The 25,000-nt window shown below is 42.6% G+C and overlaps 1 protein-coding gene across 2 annotated transcripts in view; it reads right to left on the bottom strand.

The window, feature by feature from the left end:
- Nucleotides 1-25,000, bottom strand: part of LOC143290472 (contactin-like) — a 64,725-nt gene that overhangs the window by 35,265 nt on the left and 4,460 nt on the right. For both annotated transcript variants that reach the window (XM_076599956.1, XM_076599957.1), the window contains exons 2-9: nucleotides 19,135-19,232; nucleotides 12,034-12,128; nucleotides 11,171-11,256; nucleotides 9,894-10,075; nucleotides 8,268-8,375; nucleotides 6,079-6,257; nucleotides 2,351-2,504; nucleotides 603-698 (exon numbers count right to left, since the gene is read on the bottom strand). In XM_076599956.1, the coding sequence (XP_076456071.1) occupies nucleotides 603-698; nucleotides 2,351-2,504; nucleotides 6,079-6,257; nucleotides 8,268-8,375; nucleotides 9,894-10,075; nucleotides 11,171-11,256; nucleotides 12,034-12,128; nucleotides 19,135-19,213 (979 nt within the window). In that variant the 5' untranslated portion in view covers nucleotides 19,214-19,232. The remainder of the gene's footprint in view (nucleotides 1-602; nucleotides 699-2,350; nucleotides 2,505-6,078; nucleotides 6,258-8,267; nucleotides 8,376-9,893; nucleotides 10,076-11,170; nucleotides 11,257-12,033; nucleotides 12,129-19,134; nucleotides 19,233-25,000) is intronic.

Genomic DNA, 25,000 nt, shown 5'->3' with positions numbered 1-25,000 from the left:
TGTGATACGATGTGTCGTGATGTGATACGATGTGTCTTGATGTGATGCGATGTGTCGTGATGTGATACGATGTGTCGTGGTGTGATGCGATGTGTCGCTATGTGATGTGATGCGATGCAAGACATGACAGGACAAGACAATGTAATGCAATGCAATGCAACGCATCGCATTTGTAACGGCAACGAAATGCAAAACAATACAATACAATACAATACAATACAATGCAAGGCAATGCAATGCAGTCCAATGGAATGCAAAGTAATACAATACAATAGACACTGGCACGCACTGATATTTTCACACAGTAACCGGGATATGAATCCACAAACACACATTAAGATAAAGAAGCAATAACACTGAGCAGAAAGACGTAAAATTGAAGACCACTGCTACTGCTAAAAACCACCAACACTAATACTACTAATAATAACGATATTACTACCACCACTACTACAACTACTGTTACTACTACTGCCATTACAACTAACACACACACACACACACACACACACACACACACACACACACACACACACACACACACACACACACACGTTCATACTAAAAACATCAGGCAAACACACAGACAGATGGTACGTTACCAGGTCTGTAGCTGATCTGACTGCACTGAACGGCCACCCCGGCATAGGCATTGGCACGAACTGCGTCATTTGGCACATTGTTGAACTCAGCCAGAACTGAAAGACATACATCAGTTATAATAAATTTAATCTCATGTTAATATTGATATTAGCATTATTTTACTATATTATGTACTGTTTATTTATTTGTTTTATTTCATTATTACATTACGTACTGTTTATGCATGTTATTTCATACAAGTCATAATATGGTTCATCTGCCGTCATGATAAAATTGAAGTGCAACGTTGTGAGCACAGTATAAGCTTTAAGCTTGTTGATGCTCTTTTGTCATTCAATGCATTGTAATCATGTGTATTGTTGAATAATTAAAGTTTATTTAAACCACATACATCAGTTGTGTCAACGGTTCTTTGTTAAGCCAGTCATGTCCATGTGAGATAATAATGTTATTCTTATCTTATCTTATCTTGTCTTATCTTATGTACCACTACAATATCAAGCTGTATAAGCTTCTGTTTGTATGGCTCGATGTTTCCGTGTTTATTGCTGCATAATAATTATCACTGAGTGAATAAAATTTCTTTAATTAAACTAATAGCATATAGAGAGAAGGATAGTCAGTAATTATAGAGTATCAACACTGGGCTTGTTGTGGAGATTCACAAAGCAGCACTGACACTACACTACACTACACTACACTACACTACACTGCACTGAATGATAGACGTGTCCGACAAAGACCGTCAGAACAGCAGAGAAGACAACTACCGTCCCGACTATGTGGGCTACATTTTGAATATAGCGGAGAGTGTCTTGCCCAACTTACATTTCCACTCTCTCGGCCTAAAAGGTTTTCGGACAGTCGGCGGCGGGATGGTGCCCTAAGGCCAACTAGCCCCCAAGGCTGCAGCACTAAGAACCAGTGCAATCTTGCCTCCTAGTTTGAGAGTCATAGTCCTTCACAAAAGACTAAGTTGTAAATGACTTTCCATTGCAGGGGAGAAAGCACTGATCATACAGCTCTCGCTTTGTTGTTCGTCCAGTAACTAAAAGCGTAAGTCAATCTCTACGCTACACTAAATTACACTAAACTACAAAAAAATATTTACACAACTAACGATACTTAACAAAAGCCAATGTATAATTATGATTTCTGATTCATGTTTGTACCTTTTATGAACCATACCCCCCAATATTCCTTGTGATCCCAGTACACTTGGTAATAGAGACATTCTGTTCTGCTCGTTCCGTTTTACTCTATTTTATTCCACCCATTATATTCTATTCAATTCCACACACTCCTTCTGTTCTATTCTATTCTATTCCACCCACTCTACTCTGTTCTACACGTTCGGTTCGGTTCTATTCTACTCCACCCTCTCATTCTATTCTATTCCACCCACTCTATACTATTATGTGCTGTTCTGTTTTATCCAATTCCACCCACTGTGTTCTTTTCTATTTATTCCACCCAGCGCTTTTTATTCTATTCTAATCTGCCCACTCATTCTATTGTATTCCATTCTATTCCACCCACTCTACTACATTCCATTCTGTTCTAATCTACTCTGTTCCACCAACTATGTTCTTTTCTATTCTATTCCACCCACTCATTCTAGTCTAGTCTAGTCCACCCACTCTATTCTATTCTGTTCTATTTCACCCACTCATTCTGGTCTATTCAACTCTATTCTATTCTATTCTATTCCACCCACTCTATTCTACTCTACAAAACGGACACTCACAGCCAAAGGAGAGGGTGGCGGCAGTGGAGAGGATGGTGCCGAACTTATTAGAGGCCTGACACCTGTAGTCACCTGCGTCCAGTTCCTCTTCGGGTTGCTCGATGGCCAGCCGTCCGTTGGTCAGTGTGTACCGCTCGTCTGTGGCCGCTGTCACCTGAAAGCACAGGTGTATGGCCATTAAGGAGAAGCGTGAGCGAAGGAAGCTGGGTTCAACTCCTGGAGACGTTTTCCCTTGCAACACCTGTGGGAAGTGCTGCGCATCCAGAACCGGCCTCTTTTCCCATATGAGGACACACACCGACAGATAAGCCTGCCTGCTTACTCGTCCGTCGGTCCGACGGGAGACTCCATTATATGCGTGTAGCGCGGGTGCTGCGTCGTGAACCTGAATCACGGTCTCTTAATAACAAGGGTAACTGGTGTTTAAACTGAGGACTCAGTTTAAATACTGTTCGGCACTTTTTTTTTCTTTTTTTAGTACCAATGTTAATTAATGTCGTTAACTCGAACCATGGTCTTTTAACAGTATTAACGAGTGTTTTAATGCCGTTTTAATTAAGAGCGCAACTCTGATGTCTGAATTAATTAGGAGCCAATTCAAATACTGATCGGCACTTCTTTTTAGTATCAATGGTAATGTCGTTATCCCAAACCACGGTGTTTTAATACCAGGGGGTAACGAGTGTTTTAATCAACCGCGCAAATCTGATGTCTAGGTACTGACCGGCGTGTGTTTTTAGTGCGAATGTTAATGTCGCAACGGCGGGGCAGGCGGAAGAGGAGACATCTCCCAATGGCTGCAATACCGGATGAGGATGCCAACAATGGGGAGGGAGACTTGCGAGCACGCTGCAAGAACTGCTGTGGAACCATAACATTCAGGGCTTGTCTACCTACTGTGTGAAGCCTGGATTCGGTGGACTGCGCGGAAGAAACCATCATTGAACCACCAAGCAGAAAGGTTATTCTCAGCAATACGCCTTGGAGCGCTAAAAGGGCGCAGTGAGACACATGCAGGACACTGCTGGCCATCTACTGCGATCCTGACCTATCTCCAGTTTTGCCACTGTGTCCAGATAGGTGGGGACGAGAGAGTGAGGCTGACGACCTACGCAACTCTCCCTCACTTTAATCCAAGTCAAGCGCAGACGCGACTTCAAATTACACCGCGCAATCTGATATTTGAAGACATGATCATCTCATCTTCGAATCTGAAGGACGAACATCATCATTAATGTCAAGATTGTACTGGTTCTTAGTGCTGCAGACTTGGAAGAGCTAGTTGGCCTTTGGGAACCATCCCAACGCCGTCTGTCCTAAACTCTCTTGGCCGAGAGAGTGGAGATGTAACTTGGGCAAGACACTGTCCATTGTTATCAAATTCTAGCCAGTCAGGACAGCAAATGTCTCTTCTGCTGTTCTGATGGTCATAGTCGGACACGACTGACTTTCATACAATGATGTCGTTAACCCGAAGCAAGGTCTCTTAACGGAGTAACTCATGTTTCCATTACTGCGCAAATCTGATATCTGATTTAATTTGGACAAAGTTTAAATACTAATCGGCATTTCTTTTTGGTATCAATGGCAATGTCGTTAACCCGAACCACGGTCTTTTAACGACAGTAACGAGTGTTTTCACGTCGTTTTAATTAACTGCGCAAATCTGATGTCTGAATTAATTAGGAAGCAGTTTAAATACTGATTGGTTCACGTCTTTGCTGTATGAATGTTGTTATATTTCACCCCAACTATGGTGTCTTAACAGGGTAACGAGTGTTTTATTTAACTGCACAAATCTGATGTCTAAATTAATTAGGAATCAATTTAAATACTGATCAGGACGTGTTTTTAGCAACAATGGTAAAAGAGCTTAACCCGAACGACTGTCTCTTAACAGGGGGTAACGAATGTTTTAATCAACTGCACAAATCTAATGTCTGACTTAAGAAGCAATTCAAATACTGCTTGGCACGCATTCAAGCTTAAAGTATCAGTGGTAATGTCTTTCTTTAACCCGAACCTCTGTCTCTTAACAGGTTAACGAGTGTATTAATTAATTGCGCAAATGTAAAGGCTGATTAATCAGGGAGCAGTTTAAATACTAACCAGCACGTTTTTTTTAGTATCATTGGTAATTTATACGGCCTCCACTCACCTGCTACCCACCAAACCCTATCAGCCCCGCGCCCTTCGTTCCCCACCTCCTATTGTAACCCTCCACCTGACCTAATCTACACCAAACATTTTACACACAGACATACAAAAAATAAATAATTAAAAAATAAAATAAAGGAAGAAAGACAACACATTTTCCTCAAAAGAACAGAGGATTAGAATTAATGGGTGGGATCCCCGCAGAGATCGTCCTAACTGTGTAGCTAAATTGTAGCAACACTTGCCAGTTCAGTGCACCCAACCAATCTATAGACATCATATTGTCAAGGTATGCCCACTATCAAATTTTAGTATATTTCTTTATTTCATTTCTTTTAATGTGTCGACCTTTACTTACCTAATATCAATACATATACAATTCAATACAATATTTTCGCATAATTTAATATGCCAACATTATCATTTTTGTTGTTAATTTTTCACCATTTCAAAAAGAACCAACTTACATAATTACCTTTCTTGCATAAGACGTTACATGACAAAAAGATAAGGTGTGACACATCAATAAAGTTACTCAACTGCTCATAGTGGGTATACTGATTAATGAACAGTGCTTTTGCATCTTGTCAAAATGCATGTGAAGCAGGAAATTTAAAGTTGTTGGAAACAACAACAAAACATTATCTTATAAGTTTGGTTGGAAATTACTGCCCTTCGCTTATCAGAAGCATGATCCTGCTTCACTCCCCTTAATGTCATCATTCAACAATCAACTGACTCGTATCTGTTCTCCCCCACCCCCACCACCACCCCCACCCCACCCCCCATCCCCCCTCTCTCTCTCTCTCTTTAATTCAGTATCAAAATCATAATGCAATCTGTTCAGTCTTTAGGGCAACGTTCTCTCAACCACGGAATTGAAAAAAAAATGTAATGATCAGTGACTTAAAAAAAATAACAAATGCAAATAAGTCTCTCTCTCTCCACACACACACACACACACACACACACACACACACACACACATATACCCCCCCTCCCCGCCCCACCCCCTTCCCCCCCTCATCCGCACGCACACACACACAAACACACACTCACACACACACACACACACACACACACACACACACACACACTACTTTTTGTTGTTGTTTTGTTTCTTCTAATATCAGTTTAAGTGGGAAGACTACTTCTACTACTACTGCTGCGCGCGCGCACACACACACACACACACACACACACACACACACACACACTGTTCTCCCCCCCCCCCCCCCCTCCCACACACACTACCCACCAGACCTTCCCCCAACCAACACCTCCCCACGAAACCCCACCCCGCCCCACGCACACCAAACAGCCAAACAAAACAAACGAACCAACACAAAAAACACCTCAAACACAAACACACACAAAGTCGACAACACCAACCAGCCGCACCAACCACACGAGCACCCACTCACTCACTCACACACTCACTCACTCATGCACTCACGCACTCACTCACGCACTCACTCACTCACTCACGCACTCACTCACTCACGCACGCACTCACTCAGTAGTCACGCACGCACTCACTCACTCACACACTCACTCACTCACGCACTCACCTCCTCCTCGAAGCCCGGCCCTCTGAACCAGGTGTAGGTGGCCTCAGGGAGGGCGGAGGCCACACACTCCAGGACCGCCGGTTCCCCCGTCTGCCCCACCACCACTTGGGACTGCGGGGACACCACCAGGTGGGGGCCTCGCTGCACCGCGCTCACGTCCCCCGTCTCCATCCCGTAATCTGCAGTATGTATGTATGTGTGTGTGTGTGTGTTGGGGGGGGGGTCGTGGGGGGGGGGGGGGTCGGAGGAGGGTAGTGTGTGTGTGTGTGTGTGTGTGTGTGTGTGTGTGTGTGTGTGTGTTGTGAGTGTGTTGTGTGAATAGAATAGAATAGAATAGATTTTATTGTCATGAAACCGTAAGGTTTATAAGACACAAGTGCAATGGTAAATGAATGAACGAATGAAAAACACACAATTAATCAATCAGTTAATGCAGTAAATTGCAGCAGCATTCATAAACAATTTTCCCCAATTTTGTTCGTATATATTCATCATGTGTGTGTTGTGTGTATTGTGTGTGTGTGTGTGTGTGTGGAGAGAGAGAGAGAGAGAGAGAGAGAGAGAGAGAGAGAGTTATTCGCATTTGTTTTTGTTTTTTAAATCACTGATCATTACATTCTTTTTTTTTTCAATTTCGTGGATGAGAGAACAATGCCCAAAATACTGAACAGATTTCATTATGATTTTGACATTGAATTAGAGAGAGTGTGGGGGGGGGGGATAGGGTGAGGAGGAACAGATACGAGTCAGTTGATTGTTGAATGATGACATTAAGGGGAGTGAAGCAGGATCATGCTTCTGATAAGCGAAGGGCAGTAATTTCCAACCAAACTTATAAGATAATGTTTTGTTGTTGTTTCCAACAACTTTAAATTTCCTGCTTCACATGCATTTTGACAAGATGCAAAAGCACTGTTCATTAATCAGTATACCCACTATGAGCAGTTGAGTAACTTTATTGATGTGTCACACCTTATCTTTTTGTCATGTAACGTCTTATGCAAGAAAGGTAATTATGTAAGGTGTTGTTTTGTTGTTGTTTTTTGTTTTGTTTTTTTTTAAATGGTGAAAATTAAGAACAAAAAAGTAATCTTGGCATACTAAATTATGCAAAAATATTGTATTGAATTGAATATGTATTGAGTTTAGTAAGTAAACGTCGACACATTAAAAGAAATGAAATAAAGAAATACACTAAAATTTGATAGTAAGCACATCTTGACAATTTTTAGTTTGGTTGGGTGCACTGAACTGGAAAGTGTTGCTACAATTTAGCTACACAGTTAGGACGATCTCTGCGGGGATCCCACCCATTAATTCTAATCCTCTGTTCCTTTGAGGAAAATGTGTTGTCTTTCTTCCTTTATTTTTTTTAATTTTATTTTTGTCTGTATGTAAAATGTTTGGTGTAGATTAGGTTGGGTGGAGGGTTACAATAGGGGGTGGGGAAAATGGGGTAGGGTTTATGGGTGGGACAGGTTGGGTAGGGTTAATGGGGTTGGGGGGGGGGGATGGGTGGGTAGTGTGTGTGTGTGCGAAGGAGCAGTATGGTCTTTTCACTCTCAAACTCTATGATCATGCCCTGCCCCCCTAGCAAATTATTTAACTTTTACCATCACTTCAGGCAAACACTTCAGTGTCGCTTAACTCAAAACAAACATAATTACATACAGTTTTATTCCAAGATCTGTTCAACTGTCAACACAATAGTGATTGATAATTAGCTGTGTGATTTCATAGAAAGTATGCCAATGTATATGAGTGCATGATGTGACATTACTTTTAACATAATATTGAACGACACAATTTTTACATAATATGTATCTTAAATTAAAGTATGCTTTGGCTGTGATTGTTATATGTGTAGTTTACTCTAGGTTAACTTCAGTATTTTGTATGTCCGCTGTGATTATTGCCTGTGGTGTGACTGTGCTTATTGTATGTGGAACATATTTTAAGTCGACATTCAAGCTTTTATGACTTCTATATATCTTGCATGTCTACTGTGATTATTGCTTTGTGTGACTGTGATCACTGTATGTGGGAATTACTTTTGTCGGTATCGGTGCTTTTATGTCTTCTGTGTAATACAATGAATGACTGTGACTTTCGTATAGCATTTATGTGTTTTACACCACAAGTTAATTTCTCTTTGGATATGATAAAGTATTCTGTATTCTGACACTGACCGAAGTCCCTGGTGGTCTGCACGATGCGATAGGCCTCTGCCTGGGCGATCTTGCACACGTAGGGCAGGACCTCTCCTTCTGACACCACGCCCCAGCCATACCCCGTCTCTGTGAAATGTAATGGAACACTTTTCGGAGTGAGATTATACACGTTCTACAGAGGCACTGTGCGTTCTCTGTGGGAGTGGGGTGGGATTTAAACAAACTTTATTCATTCACAGAAGCATTAAAGCAGCTGTATAACAGATAAGTCGAAGCACAACAAGCACAGCTTATAAGCGGGGAAAGGAGGAAATGGGTGAAATAACTCACTTTGGGAGTGGAGGGGGGGGAGGGGGGAGGGGGGAGTATGGAAATGGGGCGAAAGAATAACAAATAGCTGTATGACTTTTCTGTTATATATATATAGAAAGAAAAGTATTCTACAAGTGGAGCAAATAGCCGATTGACCATTCTGTCGAAAGAACAAATGATAACCTAATTTAGTCTTTTGTGAAGGACTATGACTCTCAAACTAGGAGGCAAAATTGCACTGGCTCTTAGTGCTGCAGCCTTGTGGGCTAGTTGGCCTTTGGGAACCATCCCAACGCCGACTGTCCTAAAACCCTCTTGGCCGAGAGAGTGGGGATGTAACTTGGGCAAGACACTCTCCACTATAATCAAATTCTAGCCAAATAGTCGGAACAGCGGTTGCCTCCTCTGCTGTTCTGATGGTCATAGTCGGACATGACTGACTATCATATATATATATATATATATATATATATATATATATATATATATATATATATATATATATATATATATATATATATCCTAATTACCTGTCTCTAGAAAAAAATATTCTTCAAGTGGTCCTAGTCAAGTATGATTCCTAGTCAAGTATGATAAGTACCGAAGTCTAGAAGAAAGGGGACACTCACCCCTGCTGACACTCACCCCTGGGGACACTTACCCCCTTGGGGACACACGCCCATCAACTCACCTCCCTCCCCACACACCCCCTGGTGACACTTACCCCCCGGGGACATTCACTCCTGAGGACACTCACCCCAGGGGACACACACCCAGCAACACTCACCCCCTCTCCCCCCACGCCCCCGCACTCCTCCGGGCACAATTAACCCCCCTCCCCCCAGGGACACTCACCCCAGGGCACACACCCCAGCAACACTCATCCTCCCCCCCTCCTGGAGACACTCACCCCAGGGGACACACTCCCCAGGGGACACACACCCAGCAACACTCACCCCCTTGGGGACACTCACACCAGGGTACACACACCCCGGCAACACTCACCACCCACCCACCCCCCAGCCCCCTAGGGACACACATCCCAGCAACACTCACCCCCTTGGGGACACTCACCCCAGGGTACACACACCCCAGCAACACCCCCCCCCAGCCCCCTAGGGACACACACCCCAGCAACACTCGCACCCCCAGGGGACACACACCCCAGCAACACTCACGCCCTTAGGGATCTTCACCTCCCTGGGGACACATCCTGGAGACCCTCGCTCCCCGGCATCACTCCCTAGGAACATTCATACCCCACCCCCCAACCCCGGCCCCACACCCCCGGGGACATATATACCCCCCCTCCCCTCCCCCCGGGACACTCACCACCAAAGGCATAGGCAATGACGGATGAGGGGAGGTCAGTGTCCGGGTCCGGCTGTCCTGGCAGCCAGAACTGCAGGGTCTCCGGCACGCCCTGCGAGGTGGCCTCCCACACGAACTGGGTCTGTCCCGGGGACACCTCCCCCTCTATCACCACCCCGCGACCGCTGGTCAACCACGTGCGCCTGTCAGCACAGTCACGTGTGAATAGCGGTCAGTCGTGTCTGTCAGTACTGCAGAGGGGGGCAACTGCTGTCCCAAAGTCACTTGTGTCTGATAGTGAGTAATGGAGTCTCCCGTCGGACCGACGGATGAGTAGGCAGGCAGGCTTATCTGCCGGTGTGTGTCCTCATATGGGAGGAGAGGCCGATTCTGGATGCGCAGCACTTCCCACAGGTGTTGCAAGGGAAAACGTATCCAGAAGTTGAGCCCTGCTTCCTTCGCTCACGCCTCTCCTTAATGGCCAGCGTTCTCTTGTTTTCAAACGTCTTTATGCCACTAGAGCACAGCATCCTCCAGCGAGAGCGGTGAAGGGCATCAGTTTCCCAGGAAGCGATGTCTATGTCGCAGGCTTTGAGGTTTGTCTTTAAAGTGTCCTTGAAGCGCTTGCAGGGTCTTCCAAGTTCACGGTGGCCTTCCTTCAGCTGGCCATACAAAAGCATCTTCGGGATCCTGCTGTCTGTCATGCGGACACGTGTCCTGTCCAGCGTAGCTGGTACTAGATATGCAGGCTTTCGATGCTGGGAAGGCCGCTCCTCTCTAGGACCTGGAGGTTGGAGACCCTGTCTTGCCACTTTATGCCGAGTATCTTTCGTAGGCATCTCTGGTGAAACTGCTCAAGTTGTTGAATGTGACGGCGTCTGATAGTGAGTATGACCAAGGAGGCAACTGCTGCACTACAGTCTCATGTGTGATATTATCGTCAGTCGCGTCCGACTATGACCATGGGAACAGCAGAGGAGTCAACTGCTGCCCAGACTATGCGGCACGAACTTTATTCTCGTGGAGAGTGTCTTGCACATGTTGCACACCCATTCTCAGCGTGTGCGTGCGTGCGTGCGTGCGTATGTATGTATGTATGTGTGTGTGTGTGTGTGTGTGTGTGTGTGTGTGTGTGTGTGTGTGTGTGTGTGTGTGTGTGTGTTAATATAGCATTAGAGTTCTCCGCCCCTTCCCCTTAAGCCCCCAGCCCCATCCTCCAGAGACAGATCAGATGTGTGTGTGGTGGGGGGCGGGGGTGAGGGGTTGGGGGAGGGGGGGGGGCGTGACGAGTCACTGACTGGAAGGGATCCTGTGCCTCCAGACGGTTCCTGATGAACGTGTTCTCCTCCACAGACTCCACGTGTAAAAGGCTGGCCCCGTCATCCTGTCACACACACACACACACACACACACACACACACACACACACACACACACACGCACACACACACACACACACACACACACACACACACACACACACACACACACACACACAACATCACATAACCTTTCTTTTTCTTCATGTCTGTCTTTAGTTTGATCGTTGCAATCTTGAAATCAAAAAGATTAAAAAGTTATGTCTTATCAAAAAACAACAACAAAGTATGATTAAAAGAAGTTACCAAAAGAAGCACTGCCTTGTACTTCAATCCGCATTTTAGCCGAACACATAATTTAGTATCCTCCTCCTCCTCCTCCTTCTTCTTCTTCTTCTTCTGCGTTCGTGGGCTGCAACTCCCACGTTCACTCGTATGTACACGAGTGCGTGTATGTGTGTGTAAAAGAAAGAGATTTTTTTTAAATGATAATTTATCTATATGGTGTGCGATGTTTGTATTCTTCTTTTTTTATGCGTGTACCCCTAAAAGTTATGATGACGATGATGATGATGATGATTATTATTATTATTATTATTGTTGTTGTTGTTGTTGTTGTTGTTGCTGTCGTCGTCATCATCATTATCATCATTATTATCATATTATTATTATTGTCATTATCATCATCATCAGAAGTAGTAGTAGTAGTATGATTATCATCATTATTATCATTATCATTATTTGTATGATCATTATTTGAAATGGTTCATCCATATGGTGTAGCAGTAGTAGTATCATTATCATTATCGTTATTATTATCATCAAAAAAACTTTGAACTTACACTGCAGGCCGCAGCGGCCTGGTCATACTTGAGGGGAAAGTCGCCGACCAGCTTGTAACAGTAAATTGAGAAGTGCTGCCAGTCACTGGGACAATCTGAAAAAAAGAAAAACAAGAGAGGCAAGGCCTTCAAGACTCACTTATGATACACTTTTAAAAAAATCCAAACTTTTTATGTATTGAGTATAATTTCAAAATGTAATGTTTAAGATGAGAAAGATCAGTTTAAAGCAAATTAAGTCCCCTAGCATTAATTGCAGAGTAATTTCCCTTTTTTTACTATCTGCACCAAAACGTTTGCAAAATAAATAAAACTTCCATGCTTAGCAAAAGAAGTTCCTGTTTGAACAAAAAATGATAATAATGACTGCTCTTGTTTTGGGGTCAGAATATTAGATCAAAGTGCCAAGTTTAGAGAATACAAAAAATATAAATATAACAGTAAATGCAGTTTGCATATAATTAGGCTTCATTTTTTTTTTTTTTTTTTTTGTGCCCATCCCACAGGTGCAATATTATTTTAAACAAGATGACTGGAAAGAACTGAATTTTTCCTATTTTCATGCCTAATTTGGTGTCAACTGACAAAGTATTTGCAGAGAAAATGTCAATGTTAAAGTTTACCACGGACACACACACACACACACACACACACACACACACACACACACACACAACCGAACATCGGGTCAAAAAGTATCAAGTATTATAGACGGGTGCATCAGCCGAGTGGCTAAAGCGTTTGACTTTCAATCTGAGGGTTCCGGGTTCGAATCACGGTGACAACGCCTGGTGGGTAAAGGGTGGAGATTTTTCTGAAATCCCAGGTCAACATATGTGCAGACTTGCTTAGTGCCTGAACCCCCTTCGTGTGTATACGCACGCAGAAGATCAAATACGCACAGTAAAGATCCTGTAATCCATGTCAGTGTTCGGTGGGTTATGGAAACAACAACAAACCCAGAAACAGATAAGGCTGTCTAAATGGCGGATTAGATAAACAAAACGGTCATACATGTAAAATGTCACATGTCTGTCTAAGTGGGCATGTGTGCATGCCTGAAACCTGATTGAATGACACAGGAAACGAATGATGAGTGCCCAATGGCAGACGTCAGTCGGCTCTACCTAGGTAGGTAGCCTGTTGTGCAAATGACCCCGTGTTTGTAAAGCGCTCAGAGCTTGGTCTCCGACCGAGGAAAGGCGCTGTATAAGTATCCATATCATTCATTCATTCATTTAATATGAGTGTCGTCACCCGATCATCGCAAACAGAATCACAGTATCATCAGTGCAGTCACTGAATCACCGCAAAGAGAGCCAGGGTACTATTAGTGACGTCACTGAATCACAGCAAACAGAGCAATGGTATCGTCGGTGACGTCACTGGATCACAGTAAACAGAGCCAGGGTATCACCAGTGACGTCACTGGATCACAGTAAACAGAGCCATCAATGTCGTCACTGGATCACAGTAAACAGAACCATCAATGTCGTCACTGGATCACAGTAAACAGAGCCATCAATGTCGTCACTGGATCACAGTAAACAGAGCCATCAATGTCGTCACTGGATCACAGTAAACAGAGCCATTAGTGTCGTCACTGGATCACAGTAAACAGAGCCATCAATGTCGTCACTGGATCACAGTAAACAGAGCCATCAAGTGTCGTCACTGGATCACAGTAAACAGAGCCATCAATGTCGTCACTGGATCACAGTAAACAGAGCCATCAGTGTCGTCACTGGATCACAGTAAACAGAGCCATCAGTGTCGTCACTGGATCACAGTAAACAGAGCCAACAGTGTCGTCACTGGATCACAGTAAACAGAGCCATCAGTGTCGTCACTGGATCACAGTAAACAGAGCCATGAATGTCGTCACTGGATCACAGTAAACAGAACCATCAATGTCGTCACTGGATCACAGTAAACAGAGCCATCAGTGTCGTCACTGGATCACAATAAACAGAGCCATCAATGTCGTCACTGGATCACAGTAAACAGAACCATCAATGTCGTCACTGTATCACAGTAAACAGAGCCATCAATGCCGTCACTGGATCACAGTAAACAGAGCCATTAGTGTCGTCACTGGATCACAGTAAACAGAGCCATCAATGTCGTCACTGGATCACAGTAAACAGAGCCATCAATGTCGTCACTGGATCACAATAAACAGAGCCATCAATGTCGTCACTGGATCACAGTAAACAGAGCCATTAGTGTCGTCACTGGATCACAGTAAACAGAGCCATCAATGTCGTCACTGGATCACAGTAAACAGAGACATCAATGTCGTCACTGGATCACAGTAAACAGAGCCATCAATGTCGTCACTGGATCACAGTAAACAGAGCCATCAATGTCGTCACTGGATCACAGTAAACAGAACCATCAATGTCGTCACTGGATCACAGTAAACAGAGCCATCAATGTCGTCACTGGATACAGTAAACAGAGCCATCAATGTCGTCACTGGATCCACAGTAACAGAGCAATGAATGTCGTCACTGGATCACAGTAAACAGACCATTCAATGTCGACACTGGTTCACAGTATACAGAGCCATCAGTGTCGTCACTGGATCACACTAAACAGCAGACGATCAAAAGTCGTCACTGGGATCACAGTAAACAGAGCAATGAAACTGTCGTCACTGTATCACAGTAACAGGAGGAACATCAATGCCAGTCACGGATCCACAGTAAAACAGAGAACATCAGAGTCGTCACTGAGATCACAGTAAAACAGCGCCATCAATGTCGTCACTGGATCTACAGTAAACAGAGCCATCTAGTGTCGTCACTGGAGCACAGTAAACAGAGCCAGCAATGTCGTCACTGGATCACAGTAAACAGAGCCATCAGTGTCGTCACTGGATCACAGTAAACAGAGACATTAATGTCGTCACTGGATCACAGTAAACAGAGACATTAATGTCGTCACTGGATCACAGTAAACAGAACCATCAATGTCGTCACTGGATCACAGTAAACAGAGACATTAATGTCGTCACTGGATCACAGTAAACAGAGACATTAATGTCGTCACTGGATCACAGTAAACAGAACCATCAATGTCGTCACTGGATCACAGTAAACAGAGCCATTAGTGTCGTCACTGGATCACAGTAAACAGAGCCATCAATGTCGTCACTGGATCACAGTAAACAGAGCCATTAGTGTCGTCACTGGATCACAGTAAACAGAGCCATCAATGCCGTCACTGGATCACAGTAAACAGAGCCATCAATGTCGTCACTGGATCACAGTAAATAGAGCCATCAATGTCGTCACTGGATCACAGTAAATAGAGCCATCAGTGCCGTCACTGGATCACAGTAAACAGAACCATCAATGTCGTCACTGGATCACAGTAAACAGAGCCATCAATGCCGTCACTGGATCACAGTAAACAGAGCCATCAATGTCGTCACTGGATCACAGTAAACAGAGCCATCAATGTCGTCACTGGATCACAGTAAACAGAGCCATCAATGCCGTCACTGGATCACAGTAAACAGAGCCATCAATGTCGTCACTGGATCACAGTAAACAGAGCCATCAATGTCGTCACTGGATCACAGTAAACAGAGCCAGGCTATCATCAATGCTGTCGCTTGATCACACCGCAAAGAGAGCCAACAGTGCTGTCACTGGATCACAGTAAACAGAGCCATCAATGTCGTCACTGGATCACAGTAAACAGAGCCAGACTATCATCAATGCTGTCGCTTGATCACACCGCAAAAAGAGCCAACAGTGCTGTCACTGGATCACAGTAAACAGAGCCATCAGTGTCGTCACTGGATCACAGTAAACAGAGCCAGACTAAGCATTGCTGTCGCTTGATCACACCGCAAAAAGAGCCAACAGTGCTGTCACTGGATCACAGTAAACAGAGCCATCAATGTCGTCACTGGATCACAGTAAACAGAGCCATCAATGTCGTCACTGGATCACAGTAAACAGAGACATTAATGTCGTCACTGGATCACAGTAAACAGAGACATTAATGTCGTCACTGGATCACAGTAAACAGAGCCATCAATGTCGTCATTGGATCACAGTAAACAGAGACATCAATGTCGTTACTGGATCACAGTAAACAGAGCCATGAATGTCATCACTGGATCACAGTAAACAGAGCCATCAATGTCGTCACTGGATCACAGTAAACAGAGCAATGAATGTCGTCACTGGATCACAGTAAACAGAGCCATCAATGTCGTCACTGGATCACAGTAAACAGAACCAGGCTATCATCAATGCTGTCGCTTGATCACACCGCAAAGAGAGCCATGAATGTCGTCACTGGATCACAGTAAACAGAGCCATCAATGTCGTCACTGGATCACAGTAAACAGAGCCATCAATGTCGTCACTGGATCACAGTAAACAGAGCCATGAATGTCGTCACTGGATCACAGTAAACAGAGACATCAAGTGCCGTCACTGGATCACAGTAAACAGAGCCATCAATGTCGTCACTGGATCACAGTAAACAGAGCCATAATGTCGTCACTGGATCACAGTAAACAGAGCCATCAATGTCGTCACTGGATCACAGTAAACAGAGCCAGGCTATCATCAATGCTGTCGCTTGATCACACCGCAAAGAGAGCCAACAGTGCCGTCACTGCACTGGATCACGGTTAACTCTCTCCATACGAACGGCGAAAGAGACGACGTTAACAGCGTTTCAGCCCAATTACCATCATCAAAATATTGCAAGCGGAAGGCTCTTATACTGAAGAGGTGAATATTGACAAAGAATACCACAATTCTGACGACGGAAGCTAAAGGTTGGGTCATTCAGACACTCACTGGACATCCGAGGGGTCTGTGTAGAGGAGAAGAGAGGACTGGCCGTACTGAGTGAGTTAACAGAGCCAGGGTATCAGAACAGTCAGTGTATCACCACTCAGGTGTCACAGTCACCCTCATCACATTGACACCTACACATTACCGTCATGCTCTGTTTAGCTAATCCGGTTGGGCTTTTATCGCTCTGGCTCCCTCTTGTCTGTTTGTTTGTCTGTCTGTCTCTCTCTCTCTCTCTCTCTCTCTCTATGTATGTGTGTGTCTGTGTCTGTGTGTCTGCATCTTTCTGTGTGTGTGTGTGTGTGTACGTGTGTGTGTGTGTGCGTGTGTCTGTCTGTCTCTCTGTCTGTCTCTCTGTCTCTCTCTCTCAAAAATGACTTAACTCATCTTACAATAAGTATTTGCGTATTTTCGCATCCCCTTCCCCATTCCAACTAGTCTTCCCCTCAAAAGAAAAATAAAATAAGGAACTGAAAAGATTTTTGCCTATATGACATTTCAGATGACTTAACTTGATTTTCAAGTGATTTTATACTAATCATCGTCATTTATGGTTCATGACCTGACTGAAAATTCTTTTGGTTAAAATCGAACATTTTACTTGTTTTATTCATCACTGTGGAAAACAGACGCACACAGCAGCAAAATTTGTTGGATAAGTGATATAATTACAAAAACAAAAAAAAACTAGTAAGACTCAGGAGTTACGTTCCTTTGCATTGAGGTCAAAAGTCAACATGAATAGATAATTGGGACTGAAACTTCCGGTTTCCGCTTTCCAACGTCTAAACAACAACAATGGGCGTTTGTTGTTAATTGTAAGAACGATCGTATTTGTTTTCCTCCATCATTTTCCAAGCTTCCACTTCAACAAAGATCTTCTGACAATGGAAAACAGACACACATGCCCCAAAGATTTTCTAACAATGGAAACAGAAGCAAACTGAAGTGATGGCCTAGAGGTAACGCGTCTGCTTAGGAAAGCGAGAGGAATCTGAGCGCGCTGGTTCGAATCACGGCTCAGCCGCCGATATTTTTTCCCCCTCCACTAGACCTTGAGTGGTGGTCTGGACGCTAGTCATTCGGATGAGACGATAAACCGAGGTCCCGTGTGCAGCATGCACTTAGCGCACGTAAAAGAACCCACGGCAACAAAAGGGTTGTTCCTGGTAAAATTCTGTAGAAAAATCCACTTCCCTAGGAAAAAACAAATAAAACTGCACGCAGGAAAAAATACCAAAAAATGGGTGGCGCTGTAGTGTAGCGACGCGCTCTACCTGGGGAGAGCAGCCCGAATTTCATACAGAAAAATCTGTTGTGATAAAAACAAAAACAAACAAACAAAAAAATACAAAACCCACCAAAGATGATCTGAAAGTAGACACAAGACGAAAACTCACCAAAGATTTTCCGACAGTGGAAAACAGACGCACACTCAACAAAGATGATCTAACAGTGGAAAACAGACGCACACTCGACAAAGATGTTCTGACAATGGAAAACAGACGCACACTCACAAAAGATGCTCTAAAGTTGGAAAGCAGACGCAAACTCACATAAGACGTTCTAACAATGAAAACAGACGCACATTCATCAATGATATTCTGACAGAAAAGAGCAGACGCAAACTCACCAAAGATGTTCTGGCAGTGGAAAACAGACGCACACTCACCAAAGATTTTCCGATAATGGAAAACAGACGCATGATCAACAAAGATGTTCTGACAGTGGAAAACAGACGCACAACCACCAAAGACGTTCTAACAGTAAAAACATGTTCTGAAGGTGGAAAGCAGATGTAAACTCACCAAATATATTCTGACAATAGAAAACAGACGCAAACTCACAAAAGACGCTCTCACAATGAAAACAGACGCACATTCACCAAAGATGTTCTGACAATAGAAAACAGACGCACATTCATCAATGATATTCTGACAATAGAAAACAGACGCACATTCACCAAAGATGTTCTGACAATAGAAAACAGACGCACATTCACCAAAGATATTCTGACAATAGAAAACATACGCAAACTCACCAAAGATTTTCCGACAGTGGAAAACAGACGCACATTCACCAAAGATGTTCTGACAGTGGAAAACAGACACACACTCACCAAAGATATTCTGACAGTGGAAAACAGACGCACACTCACCAAAGATGTTCTGACAGTGGAACACAGACGCACACTCACCAAAGATGTTCTGACAGTGGAAAACAGACGCACACTCACCAAAGATGTTCTGACAATGGAAAACAGACGCACACTCACCAAAGATGTTCTGTGCTAGGCATGACCCCAGCAGTACAGCTGCCCACAGGAGGCGAGAAAGTGAAGTCGGAGCCTTCATCGGAAACACCTTGTCGGTTCTGTAACACACACACACACACACACACACACACACACACACACACACACACACACACACACACAGAGAGAGAGAGAGAGAGAGAGAGAGAGAGAGAGAGAGAGATTTTAACGATTTATTTTATTCAGATAAAGGCCAAAGCATCTCACTGAAGGGGGTAACATTGAAGGAGGATAAATAAAATCAACCATATATATATATATATATATATATATATATATATATACAGATAACACCAGACCTGCTGTCACATCACAAACATTAGCGCATGTGATGGTATGACACTTAATGGACCTAGTTAAGAGAAACTGTACGCATTACTTATCAACAAGTGAGTTGTAATGGTGTTCGTGAAAAAAGAATAGAGTGATGGGGTGCGAGTGTAGCGGGTGAGCAATGTGCAATAATGTGAAGGATGGCTCTTGTCATCACAGTAGTAATATATAACATGGCTATGATACAATGATAGAACCATCGGTTGGGTGTGGGGTGGGGGGTAAGGGGGAGATGGCAACATTTGGCTACTGGCATGAAAAAAAAAAGGGAAAAAAAGGGAAGTAGTCACCATTCCGGTCAATGGTCACTACGATCATCCGTCCTCATTACAATGTTTTATTTATCTGTTCATTTATTGATGGTGTATCCTCCTCATTATAATGTTTAATCTATCTGTCTATTTATGTTTTAAAAGACATTATCTGTGTCCAGATGACAAACCCTGTCAACTATCAAGTTGCACCCCTCTTGAAGCATCCGAGCACACCGTTGGAAACAAAAAAAAAAACTGATCAACGGAGTTATTAGTTTTCGCCTCCACCCTGATCTGTCGGTGCGAGAAAAGGCCTTGGAGCGTAAACTCACAACTTTTTAACTCACTCAGTACGGCCAGTCCTCTCTTCTCCTCTTCACAGACCCTTCGGATGTCCAGTGGGTGTCTGAATGACCCAACCTTTAGCTTCCGTCGTCAGAATTGTGGTATTCTTTGTCAACATTCACCTCTTCAGTATAAGAGCCTTCCGCTTGCAATATTTTGATGATGGTAACTGGGGTGAAACGCTGTTAACGTCGTCTCTTTCGCCGTTCGTATGGAGAGAGTATGTCTCCGTCGATCAGATGGCAAAACCAGATGGGGCCGGGTCAGAAAAATACGGCGTCAAAAACATGGTTGGTGTTATACCAATGACCAATTACATAGCTCACCAACGCTTAGAATGGATTGGTCATTTATCAAGAACACCAGTTAGCCAGCCAGCCTACAACACCTGTGAGCACAGTATAATCTCTAAAGTTTGTTGATGCTTCTTTGTCTTTGTTTGCATTGTAATCATGTGTACTGTTGAACAATTGAAGATTATTTAAACTAAGTGCTCAGGCTTCAAAGCCAAAAGAAGACTACATCAACAGTGGATTGACGGTGTTTCAGACATGCTTCGTGCCCATAGCATGACGATAATCTAGGCCTCTAGCGCGTTGGGTTACGTTGCTGGTCAGGCATCTGCTTGGCAGATGTGGTGTAGCGTATATGGATTTGTCCGAACGCAGTGACGCCTCCTTGAGCTACTGAAACTGAAACTGAAACTAGGCCTCCGGTCTTGCCGCAGATCGTCAACTTTAGCTCCCCGCGTTCACCCCCGAAAACGGAGTATGGCTGCCTGCATGGCGGGGATAAGAACGGTCATACACGTAAAAACCCACTTGTGTACATACAAGTGAATGTGGGAGTTGCAGCCCACGAACACAGAAGAAGAAGAAGAAGAATCATCTCCCCGCCACATTCTCCTGGTTGGTGCGGTCGGATTAAGTGAGTAAGTATCTGTGTCCATCGTTCAGTCTGTGGTGGTGATACTGTTGCTTCTCATGCTTCATCACCAGCTTCATTTGGTCCTCACATGCAGCAGCCCGGAGAGAGATTCAAGATTCAAGATGGTTTATTCAGTTAAGGCCATAGCCCCATATGAACAGGGGGTAACAACACATTTTTGTTTCGTATGTGTCATTGTAAGTGTTAATGCAAACAGTGCAGCATATTCCATAACAAGCTCCAATAAATCTAGGATATAAGTGTTTCTCTTAATTGAAATGCTTTACAAAGAAACAAAGCAAAACTACGTATAGCCCGGAGAGAGAGAGAAAGGGAAAGAGAGAGGGGGGGGGGGGGTTGGGAGGGGGGAGGAAGGGGCTCAGCCGAAAATTGTGAGTTAATGGTCTGAAGAAAGTATAAAGAATTGAATTTCAGTTTCAAGCAAACGTCATAGTGGGTAAACTAATCCACATAACCGACACACATACCCAGTAAAGTAATCTAATCCATATACCCGACACATCATCTACCCAGTCACGAAGCCACTCCAGGTAATGCCCACAATGATAATGATACTGCAAGCTGACATTCACATCTTCAAGACATACTGCATTCGTGTAACTAACACACACACACACACACACACACACACACACACACACACACACACACACACACACACACACCACATTACAATAAACGGTAAATCAGTGGTGTGTGAATCTGTAAAATATAAAATTCCAAAATACAGTTAATTATTCTAGATGAAAGGACCAAATTCGAAACCATTTTCTCTGTCACTGATATCAATGACGTTCGCACTGGAAAAAATACACTCCTGTCAGATCAGTAAATTGCGCAAGGAGTTTATATCTAAAAGAACTGAATAAGCTAATCATTGGTTGGACTCTGCAGCCATAGAAACCTTGCATGGTTCTGTTTCAATCCTGGTTGGAACCCAGACACATCATTTACTTTTTAAATAGATGGGACAGTGACTGAACATAAAGAAGTCGTCACATTCTTAGGTGCATTCCCAACATCAAAACTGACATGGAATATACATTTGGATTGCCTCTTGACAAAGGCTGAGAAAAGCCTAAACTTATTAAACATTGTTAGCGAGCAACAGCGGGGTCAGGATACCTCTGTACTTATACTGTATGTACAATCAAAACCTATACACAAGATATTTTTATCCGCACAAAAGTACATGTTGAAAAAACATCACAAAGTGTTGAAAGTAAATCATGTAAGCTTGCTGTTGGTGTTCCAGTTGATGCTTCAACTTTAGAATCGTACAAAGAAATGAAAATATTTCCCTTTGAAGAACTGATGAAACTTGCATCAGTAAAATATGTCTTGAGAAGTATATCAGTTTAAAATTCATATTCTGCCGAGATCAGTCTAAAGATGGAATCTTCATTTCCCTAAAACAGTACAGTCTATTCACTCCCTCATAACCATAGGTACCTATACCTCTGGCATTTTTAAAACATCAGGAGTAAACCCAAATCAAAGTTCCCCTCGGTTATCATACACAATACCTAAATGGGAAATGAACAACGCTATTTTTGACAAAAATCACATAGATCTAAAGAAAGCTGATGGTCTCATATTATGTGTGTGTGTGTGTGTGTGTGTGTGTGTGTGTGTGTGTGTGTGTGTGTGTGTGTGTGTGTGTTTTCTTCAGTTTAACGTCTATTCACTATGAGTGTTTTTAGACGGAAAGGAGTAAAGTAGTGTATAAAGGAAAGGGAATGCATGTGAATATTAGTGTAAAAAAGATAATAAAAAAAAATAATTTTAAAAAAAGTTCATGTTATGTATCAGAGGAAAAGTATATTATAAGAAAAAGTCTAAAGAGGTTGTGGTGTGTATTGAATGAGTTGTCATGGGAAGGAGACTATGTATATGCATATCAACAGGTATTAACCTACAACAATGTAAATATGAATAACAGTATTAAATATAATACATCAAAGGAGGATACCAACTGGACTGGAGTATAAATTTCTGAAAACATTCTAAGCAATGAATAATCATTCAAAATCTTTTCAGTGGCTAATGAAATATTGGAAGAAAAGTCATTAACTACATCTTTTGGAAGTAACTGTCTTATGCTCGGACAATGAATGAGTAGATGACTTACATTTATTTGCTTACCGCATATACATTATATATTTTTACATGAGATTGTCTGTTGTTCGAAATTCATTAATTTGTTCCAAAGTATTAAAAAGGTTGGGGGGGGGGGGGTTCTTCTTTTTTTGGTTTTCTTTTAAATTTCATATAATATATGAGAAAAGAGCGTTTGGAGGACTGTCAAGTCTTGTCGGTCTGATGCTGTGCGAAGCTGAGCACTTTAGCGTATCTTTTGTTTTACCCCCCCCCCCCCCTTTCTCCTTCCTCTCACTGCTACTGCTGTTAATGATAATAATGACAACAACTACAATAACAACAATAACAACAACAATATAATAATGATAATAATAACAATAATGATAATGATGATAACAATAATGATAACAACAACAATATGATAATAACGATAATAATAATAATGATAGTAATAACAATGTATTATTATTATTATTGTGTGTGTGTGTGTGTGTGTGTGTGTGTGTGTGTGTGTGTGTGTGTGTGTGTGTGTGTATTTTACATTTATATACGATCTATTTGTTGGATTTTTATTTTACATTGTTGTACACTACCTTGTCTTAACATGTGGGTGGGTGGGGGTGAGGGTGAGGGTTGAATACTTATATTTTATTTGCTGGATATTTTCTATTGGTATACATTGTTGTGCAATACTTTATTGTCTTAATGTGTGCGCATGTGTGGGGGTGTGGGTGTGGGGGTTGTTTTAGTCAGCTACTGAGAGTTTTATCTGACTTGTTTCAGTGTATTGTATGGTACATATGCTCATTTTTATGTTGGTATCTGCAGCGAGCCTGTGATTGCACACGTTAATTTCCATATGGATTAATAAAGTGTTTTGGAATTGAATTGAATTGAAGGTGATATGGGCATGTTCGTGTAGCTTCATGATATTATCATTGCAGAGAGTTTGTGTCGTGGATTATGTCTCCTATTTCTGTACCTTTTTATTTTGTTGTTGTTGTTGTTATTTTTTTTACTTTTTGATTTTTTTTTTTTCTGATTAAAAAAAAAATTATTATTATATTTTTTTTATTGGTTGATTTTTTTTCCTCAAGGCCTGACTAAGCGCGTTGGGTTACGCTGCTGGTCAGGCATCTGCTTGGCAGATGTGGTGTAGCGTATATGGATTGGACCGAACGCAGTGACGCCTCCTTGAGCTACTGATACTGATACTGATACTGCACCTTGATCTATGCCACTAGTATCTTTTGACACACTAACAAGCCGCAGTGTTAAGTGCTGCGGGTACTTTTCGACCTGACTTTACACCCTGCGGACGACATGTTGTCAATCTTACTAACTGTGCAGAATTCGTGCAACAAAGAGAAAGATGGCAGAATGGTTAAGACACTTATCTGCCAATACAGTGTCCGTTAGGGTCTGGGTTCGAATTTAGGTCTCGTCATTTCAACGGGCTTAGTCAGGCCTTGAGAAAAAAAAACCAAAAAACAAATAAATAAAAAAAAATAAAATGAAATAACAAAAATACAAAAATAAATAAATAGATAATTAAATAAATAACGTTTGACTGTAAGATCAAACTGAGTGTGCAGTCATTCGGATGAAACGAAAAACCGACGTCCAATGTGTAGCACGCACTTGGTGCACTAAAAAAAAAAAAAAAAAGAAAAACAAGAGAGGCAAGGCCTTCAAGACTTACTTGTGATAAATTAAGTCCCCTAGCATTAATTACAGAGTAATTTCCCTTTTTTACTATCTGCACCAAAACGTTTGCAAAATAAATAAAAATTCCATGCTTAGCAAAAGAAGTTTCTGTTTGAACAAAAAATGATAATAATGACTCC

Source organism: Babylonia areolata, chromosome 15, assembly GCF_041734735.1.
Source record: "Babylonia areolata isolate BAREFJ2019XMU chromosome 15, ASM4173473v1, whole genome shotgun sequence".
NCBI lineage: Eukaryota > Metazoa > Mollusca > Gastropoda > Neogastropoda > Buccinidae > Babylonia > Babylonia areolata.
The sequence above is the reverse complement of the archived record's forward strand: the minus strand, read 5'-3'. Positions and strand labels throughout refer to the sequence as shown.